The sequence below is a fragment of the Otolemur garnettii genome, unplaced genomic scaffold, assembly GCF_000181295.1.
Source record: "Otolemur garnettii isolate 467f Iridium unplaced genomic scaffold, OtoGar3 scaffold00026, whole genome shotgun sequence".
Classification (NCBI taxonomy): domain Eukaryota; kingdom Metazoa; phylum Chordata; class Mammalia; order Primates; family Galagidae; genus Otolemur; species Otolemur garnettii.
The window spans coordinates 20995846-21005309 of record NW_003852421.1 but is presented as its reverse complement, the minus strand read 5'-3'; the positions used below and the strand labels follow the sequence as shown (position 1 = coordinate 21005309).

The 9464-nt window shown below is 38.8% G+C and overlaps 1 protein-coding gene across 1 annotated transcript in view; it reads right to left on the bottom strand.

The window, feature by feature from the left end:
• CARMIL1 (capping protein regulator and myosin 1 linker 1) overlaps positions 1-9464 on the bottom strand; it is a 352275-nt gene that overhangs the window by 188352 nt on the left and 154459 nt on the right. Inside the window, exon 5 of the mRNA XM_003788342.2 lies at positions 2735-2856. Coding sequence (XP_003788390.1) covers positions 2735-2856 — 122 coding nt within the window. The remainder of the gene's footprint in view (positions 1-2734; positions 2857-9464) is intronic.

The following is a 9464-nucleotide window of genomic DNA, read 5'->3' as shown; positions in this document are numbered from 1 at the left end:
GGGGGGAGTATCCAAACCAAAAATAAAGCAGGTAATTCTCTCCCTTCATCCTAGAATATTAAACAAATAAAGCTTCATTTTAAAGAAAATAAATACTCTCAATACTGCTCTGAAGTATCTTCAAAGCTCAAGGTATTACAATGTGGCTCGGTGCCTGTAAGCTCAGCAGCTGTGGCACCAGCCACATATACCGGGACTGGAGGGTTCAAACCCAGCCCAGGCCTGCCAAACAACAATGACAACTACAACAAAAAAACAGCCAGGGGTTGTGGCGGGCGCCTGTAGTCCCAGCTACTTGAGAGGCTGAAGCAAGAGAATCACTTTAGCCAAAGAGTTTCAAGTTGCTGTGAGCTATAACCCCATGGCACTCTACTAAAGGCAACATAGTGAGACTCTGTCTCAATAAAAAAAAAAAAAAAGGTATTACTATGTGTAAGCTCTTGCTAAACAACATTACATTTAATAATTTTCTTATTTTATCCATGTTAATATGGAATAGAGGGAAAACATTATAAGGAAACATGTGTGCAACATCACATGACTAACATGTAGTTTAAGGAAAACGGGTTGTAGTTACTGCTCACTCATGATTACCCCAGACCGTACTCTAGCAGCTTTAAGGACCATGTGGAAACCATTCCTAAGAAAGCTTTACTTCTGGGTATTTCCCCATTGCCACTGTTGATTCACTTCTCAGCTCATCTTATCACCCTCTTCACCCCACACCTCTCTTCCACACCCACCAGGTGGGTGACTAAAGACCAGTGAGAGTCTGTCTTTAAGACACCTCATACCTGCACCATACATGCCTGGGGGTCAGAGGGCAGCTCCAGCCCACCCCCTCACTCCACAGACACTTAGCTTCCTCAGCAAACAGTCACTCCAATAATCAGAGGGGCACAAAAAGATGGAAGCCTCAGAAAGGAGGGAGCTCAAGGTGAACAGCCAGCAAGCACAGGGTTCTGGTGGTTCACCTCCTGCAAAGTGAGGCAAGGAGAGTGCCCAGGGACACCGTGAAGGGAACCAGGCGGGCTTCCTAAGGCCAGAGAAACTGGAAGGAAGTTCTTGTCCCCACAGAGCCAATTACAGTTACCTAGAAGATGTAAAAAATTAGAAGCCTAGGTTTCCTGCTGCTTTGCCTTTTAATTTGCAGGTAACACATTGTAGGGACGGACATGTTCCATGAATGGCAACAGCACCCCAAATTCCCCTCCCACTCCTCACCAAACAAGGGCAAAGCTAACCATGCTACATAGTCCAGTGGGTCCTCCTCTGTGAGCACCTCTACCCACTGGCACAGCAATGATGGGAGGGGATGTTTCTGCTATCTGTGTATCATGTTCTTCAAATAAGATGTTTGGACTACCAACTATTATCTTGGGCAGGTTTCTGACATAAGTATCTCTCTACCTTTCACCTCAGCCAAACTAATTCTTACATTCAGGCGACCCCCACACTTCCCACCTACAAATTCTGATATTCAAGCACATAATCCTGATGTTAACTACTTAACAAAAAAATATGAGGGTATAGTGGTTTATGCCTATCATCCTACCACTTGGGGAGGGTGAGGCTGGGGATCACTTGAGGTCAAGAGTTTGACAGTGGTCTGAGCAAGAGTGAGACACCATCTCTAAAAAAATAGAAAACTTAGCTGGGTATGGTCTTGGGTGCCTATAATCCTAGCTATTCAGGAGGCTGAAGAGGATGGCTTAAGCCCAGGCGTTCAAGGTTGCAGTGAGCTAAGATAATATCACTACACACTATCCTGGGTGACAGAGTGCAACCCTGATATTAGCCCCCTCCCCCCCCAAAAATAAAGAAAAATAAGGACATGGATGAACAAAATTTACTGATATCCCTAATGTCAACTTTAGAAAACTAAGAGGATGGGCCGGGCATGGTGGCTCATGCCTGTAATCCTAGCTAGCACTCTGGGAGGCCAAGGTGGGTGGATAGCTTGAGCTAATGAATTTGAGACCAGCCTTAGCAAAAGCGAGACCCTGTCTCTACTAAAAAAAAATTGAAAAACTGAGGCAAGAGGCTTGAGCCTAAGAGTTGGAGGTTGCTGTGAGCTATGACGTCACAGTACTCTACCTAGGGTGACTGCTTGAGACTCTGTTTCCAAAAAAAGAAAAGAAAAGAAAAGAAAACTAAGAGGACCATGAAAAAGCTAATTCTCAGTTTCTTTAGGTTTCCTCTCACTGGAAAGAAAAGGCAAAGGAAATAAAGAGCTCTCTCCTTCCATTATCACTGTACTTGGTGTCTATATACAAAGCATTCAGACCCTGGCAGTCTGCTAATGGTTGTGAGTAAAATTCAGGCCAGGGTAAATCTGAAATAATATTTAAAATGTTCCTGGTTGAGACTTAGGAGTAGAAAGGTAAAGACTGCCAAATCCCTTCATCACTCAAGTTCATTAAAAAATAAAGCACAGGGCAGTGCCTGTGGCTCAAAGGAGTAGGGCACCAGCCCCAGAGGTGGTGGTTTCAAACCCAGCCCCAGCCAAAAAAAACAGCGAAAAAAATAAGTAAATAAATAAGGCACAGCCCTAAAGCAAACTTCACACAAAAAGCACAGGGTGTGACGAGAGGTTTGATATTTAATGGTTAAAAGGAGGAGGAAGTGTGTGAGAGGAACCAAGTAAAGAGGCAAGAGAAAGGCACTTGCCAAGTGCCATTATGAGGAAGAACAAGGTCTTTGCTCTCCTCACCCTTCCCCGGGGGGAACTCACACTGGAGAGAGGCCAGGAAATATCTTCCGCAGGCAGGTGCCAATGTGAGCCAGCACGTCACTCACGTCCTCGGGTGACGCCATCTTCATGGAGATGCTGCACTTCTCAGTTTCCACGACCATCTGCAAGAACACATTGGACACTTATTAGTGAGTCCAGTTCTTTCCATTTTTAATTTTAAATATTGTAAACGACACAGATACACAGATATATGCTAACACAATATTAGCTTTTTAAGAAGCACGTCTTTAAGATGATACTCTTTGTTTAATACTCAAGAGTTTGGGTAGAGGGTAGAAGTCTATCAAAAACATTCAAGAACTGCAGTGACCGTGTCTAAAGGCTAAGCTGGTAGATTCGAGTAGACCCCTATGTGATAAAGATTGAATTCCTGTGTTCAAACAAGACGGCTCTTTTTACCAAGATTTTGTGCTGAGAGGCAATCTTACCAAGTTGTCATATCTCTGCTGGCCAGGGTGAGTACCACTATTTTTCTTCTGTACATATCTGAGGACTATCTGATAGCTCCCTCTTTTAAAAAGCACACTTTAAAGACAAAAAAACCTTGAGATGTTTAAGCAAAATATTAGTACATTTTGCCTGAGAGCAAAAGAAAAATCAAACACTTACAAAATTTTCAAGCTTTCTAAGAAGAGGGAATACTTGGAAAGGATTATATTGAAGTAATGAGGTAATCAACTGTTTAATGTTAGGTCTAGTGCTGGGCAAAGATTCATTCCTATAATGAACTGCTGGAGGTGTCCAAAATTTATGTCAAAAAAATGTTGAGAGTAAGGTCCTACAGCTAGTCCTGTAAGTATAAATCAACCTGAAAAAGAGGGCAGGTTGCAAAAGGGACAACAGGTTGGAAACGGACACATTTCAAATGAAAAGAATCAACTTCAACTGCTTTAAAAAAAAAAAAAAGATGCCATTATCTTGAATTTCAAAAATAATCATGAAAAATGCAGTCATTTTAGATTATCACTGAATCCAAATATCCTTACACCTTTACTTCCTATTGTTATTTATTAATATAAAAATACGATGAGGCAACACTGCCCACAAAGTACAACTACCCAATTGGAGTAACAAAGCAGTTTTTAGGCTCGGTGCTCATAGCTCAGTGGTTATAGGCACCAGCCATATATACTGGGGCTGGCGGGTTCAAATCCAGCCCAGGCCTGCTAAACAACAATAACAAAAAATAGCCTGGCATTGTGGCAGGCGCCTGTAGTCCCAGCTACTTGGGAGACAAAGGCAAAAGAATCTCCTAAGCCCATGAGTTTGAGGTTGCTGTGAGCTGTGACGTTATAGCACTCTACCAAGGATGATACAGTGAGACTCTGTCTCAAAAAACAACAACAACAACAACAACAAAAAAAAAACACAAAGCAGTTTTTAGATTTTGCTTTAGATTTTCCTAAAATTAGCCAAACCGAAAATAATAATAATCTAAGTCTTTCAACGTATTTCTGTTAAAAGAAAAGTAATGCAAGGTATTTGTCAAAATGAGTTCAGAGAAAAGGATGTAAGTGATTTGAGTTTTTAAGATGTTACTTTTTCATAAATGCCCCAAGAGGAATTTGTCAACAAGTATTTAATAAGTACCACCTCTGTGCCAGTTAGTTGTGTGCAAAACAACAAAAAATTATGACTCCTAATTTTCAGTAAATTCCTCAAGAAATGAACGTCAAAGCCTTTCAAATTCTCTAGGCCAATACTACATTTATCTTCTAAAAGCTGATCCAAGAGGTTATTTCCCTCAAAATAAAACAAAACCCAAAAAAAGCAAAACAAAACAAACAAACAAACAAAAACCATCAGCAAGCATTCTTCCCCCTGGAGGTGTTTACTAAGCAGCCCCAGTCACCTGGGAGGTGTCGAAAGACACAGAGCTTTGTGCAGCTAGACTCCCATGTCTCCCGTGCTCCTATCTGTGCATTCGTGTGTTTCTAAAGCCAGACACTCTAGATGCCTCTTTGTGTCTGTGTTCTACACTCCACCCCCAACCTTCCCATCAAGGGTAATTATATTTTTCACTACAGGGTACTTTCACATTCTTCACATCTAGTGCATCTATTCAGTTCACAGTTTGGGTGCAAGTAATTAGTAATTAGCTTATTCTAATTCTTCTTAATCTTAACACCTAATCATCTTTAATTGCACAGGATTGAATAGAATGACAGGGAAGGGAAAAAAGGTGACAGGTGGGGTAAGAAATGGGGCTTTCCATTGGACCTCACATAATAGCACTCACACAGCCTTGCAAATGACGCCTCCACCTTTGCATAATGTAAAGGCTGCAACAAAGTGACAGAGGTGGAGCCAGTACAATAAATCATCTCATCAGAGGAAAAGAACTCCCCATCAAATACCCTTTTCTCTCCCATTTCAGCTGGGGAGGAAGAGAATGTTTGAAAGACATTTTCCTTAGATACCTAGCAGGACATAATCCATCACCTCTCATACACATTTAAAAAATCATCAGAGATACCAGCCATAGTAACTTATTTATCATTCAAATTTCCAATCCCACCCCAATTCCTTTGTTAAGGTAGAACAACCTGACGAAGCTTAAAGGGTAACATTTTTTACTAAACTCCAGCCAACAGATGTGTGAGGTATTTTTCTTTGCTCTAACAGAAATAGCAATGGGTGATTTACCAATATTACTCTGTGGCACAGCAAACAATTAACCCTAAATAAAATAAAAGAAACAGCAAACGATTAATCCTAACATAAAAAAAAAATCACAACAGGTGTTTAGTTGTAAAAGAAACGGTCTAAAATTCATAACTATAAAACTGTGTAACTGCTGGCCTCAATTTACTGACCATGAAAGCAAAAGAACTCGAGCTCCAGTGAGTGCTATAGCACTGAGACTTGTAAAAGAAGATTAAAGTCTCTCACATTTTTGCAAGGAAGAGGAAAACAGCAATAGTAAAAGTCACATTTGACTAACTGAATGACACATTCACTCGCTCTCACACAAGGCAATGTGTGTGTCCCAGGCAGGTATCTGAATTACAAACTGTAATTAAATAATGATAAAAATAACAATGACAAAAATTAATAAATCACAGAAGACCTTAGAAAAGAATTCTTAATCAAAGATAGATTGTGAGTGCCACCAGCACACACTACCATCCTTATGATTTTTACAGAAGAGAAAACCAAGAGGAACCTGAGGTTACGTAAGTTACTGGTTCTCAATCTTTGAAACACAATGGATCAAATGGTGCACTTGATAAAAATACCAATGTCCACCGCCCGACATACTGAATCCTAACTGTCCACCGTGTATGTGTGTGTGTGTGTGTGTGTGTGTGTGTGTGTATGTGAGAGAGAGAGAGAGAACAGGGAGGTGTAATGTGACAGAGAGAGGGGTACTGCTGAAGGTACCTGTATTTTTAAAAAGCATCACAGGCAATTTTGAAACACATTAAATTCTGAATGTCAAACTAGGTAACTGGTATTGGTATTGCCCATCTTTGAATTGCTACCCCTTTATGGAAGTCATACCAATGTTTCGCTATAATTGCACCTCAAAGGTCCATATCATGGGACAAAGGTAAGCTGAAGTACTATTCTAAAGCTATTATTTTGGTACTTACACAAACAGAACAGCTCCATCGCACTGAAACAGACTGCCTTACATACAGTTCCTCTGGATGACAAGCATACAAAAGAGGGCAGGACTATAAAGTGTGCTGAAGACCAATTCTGACAGCAACATGGGAAAATTAGTCTTGCCACAATAAAATACTTTCTCATAATTCAATACCAAAGTCAAATCATATTTTGAACAGAAACTTAGCATTAGCATTTCACTAATGCCCTTCTACTACCTCCCAGACCCCAAATCATAAACATTCTGGAATTAAGACCAGCAAGAAGGCCCTGGTATGTCATGATGTCATCATTCATGAATAATCATTCACTCCTGCATATGTGTGCCCATTTGGTGCTGTGATTCTCCTTTCAGAGTTTGGTTTCTGGAGAATGATAAACATGTAAGGTAAAACATTGCTCTAAGATGAACGGTGGAAAAATTCCAAGGATTTGTATACAATCTCAATCAACATAAAGTGACAATTTTGACAATTTCCCTTAGGAACATTACCAACAAACTCCATACACACACACACACACACACACACACACCTGCTTTCTTTACAGTTTGAAAAGCTAAAGCAAAAAGTTAAGTAAAAGAAAAGATATAAGATCCAAGTCAGAATTAATGAACTAGAAAACAGAAAATCAATTAAATCAATAAAGAAAATTAATGAAAACAAACAGTAGAATCTTTGAGAAGATCAATGAAATTGATAAACCTCTGACCACATTGATATGGGAAAAGAAAGCAATACCCAAACCATCAATATCAGAAAAGATACTCTACAGATATTAAAAGGATAAGTGGATAGTATGGACAAATTTATATTAATAAATTCAAAAAATTATATCAAATGGACCCATTTCTTAAAAGATGCAAACTACCAAACCTCACTCAAAGAAGAAAACATAAATGGATCTATGTCTATTAAAAAAGTAGAAATTGTAGTTAAAAATCTTCTCAAACAGAAAACTCAAGGCCCAAATAACTTCAACAGTTAATGAAGAATTCAACTAAACATTTAAGGAAGAATTAATCATCAATCCAACATAAAAAATTTAAGCAGAGAGACTACTTCCCAATTCATTCCACAAAATCCTGATTACTCTAATACAGAACCCACCCAAAATCATTTTTCAAAAACCCTACAAACCAGTAACTCTTCACAAACATCAACATAAAACATTTTTCACAAAATTTTAACACATGGAATCTACCGACATATAAAAAGAGTACTACATCATGACCAAGCAGGATTTATTGCATTGAATAGCAGCAATCAACTAAGTAGGCTGATTGAATATTCAATAATTCACCATTTTAATAAGCTTTTAAAAAAAGCAACAAAAGCCACACAGTAATCTCAATAAGAAAAATATTTCATAAAATCCAATGTTAACTACTGACCAAAAACTTTCAACAAACTAGGAATAGAAGGGAACTTCCTCAACAAGATAAAGAGCATCTGTAAAAAATCTATAGTGGACATCACTCTTAATGATGAAAGAATGAATGCTTCCCTCGAAGATTAAGATTAACAAAGTCTGCTCTTGCCACATCTACTCGCCACCATCCTGGAGGTGTTAGTCATGCAATTGTCAAGGTCTGAGATTTTATTTTACCCTATTTATTTGCCTGTTACTGTTTCATGGATGCTGGCAAAAGACAGGAGACACCTGAGTCATAGACATAGGATTTCACTATTCACGGCACAATAAAGGGGACAAGCACCATGTTTACACAGATCCCCCCACCTTCAAAGTCTCATAGGGCGATGGGAGGAGGATTCAGATGGATGCCGGTACACACAGTAGGCTATCTACAGGAAAGAAACCCTCAGGCGTGGAGAACCTACTGCTTTCATGGTAAGCGGAAAGTCAGCCTACTCTTTGTTCAAAAGATAAAAAATTCCATCATTCCATGAGGTTGCTCACTGCCATCATAACCCTGAGAAATAGCCTGGGTAGAGAACAGTCAGAGCACTGAATTCTTGGCCCACCTAACAATACATGTAGGAGTATGAGAGACTCATAGAGGAATTATCTTCCAATAGCAGTAAAGCAAGAAAAAGAAATAAAAGGCATCCAATCTTATTTACAAGTTGACAGCATCTCTATAGAAAATGGTGGCATCTATTTTTTTTTAAAGCTACTAGAACTAATAGCAATCAGTACAGCAAGATGGAAGCATATAAGATCAGTATGCAAAAATCAACTATTTCTAATGCCCATAAGAAAACAATTGGAAATTGAAATTTTAAACACAATACCATTCATAGTGGCATCAAATAACCACAAAATACTTAGGAATAAATCTGAAAAAGATGTATAAGTTCTGTACACTGAAAGCTACAACAAAGTACTGCTAGAGAGATTTTAAAAGACCTAAACAAATGAGAAATATTGCTATCTTGGGTTAGAAGACTCCATATTATTAACATGTCAATTCTCCCCAAATTGACCTACACTACAGATTCATCATAATCCCGATCAAAATCCCAGCAGGCTATTTGTAGGAACTAAAGAGATTCTGAAACTGATTTGGAATTGCCAAGGACCTAGAATCCTAAAGCAATTTTGTAAAAGAAGAACAAAGTTAGAAGACCAACACCATCTGATGTCAAGTTTTCCTGTAAAGCCACAGTGATGAAGACAACATGATAGTGCCATAAAGAAAAACAAAGAGACCAAAGGGACTGATCCAGAGTCTAGAAATAGATTCACACGGACACGGACAACAGAGGTGAAAACGAGCTCAGTGAGAAAAAAATAGTTTTCCAAGCAAATCGTGCTGGAACTGGAACACAGGAATATATTGTACATATGAAAAAAAGCAGAAACAAAAAACAATACCAAAAAAGCCTGTTTGATCCATACATTTGTTTTATATATAAAAATTGCCTTGAAATGGATCATAAACCTAATTGTATAACCTCAAGCTATAAAATTTCCAGAAGACATAGAACATTCTGTGACTTTGGGTTAAATAAAGACTTACTTAATATGATACCCAATGCATGATCCATAAAAGAAAACATTGACAAACTCGTCTTCGCAAAACTTACACTTTCTGTTCTTTGAAAAACACTGTTAAGAGACTAAAAAGACAAGC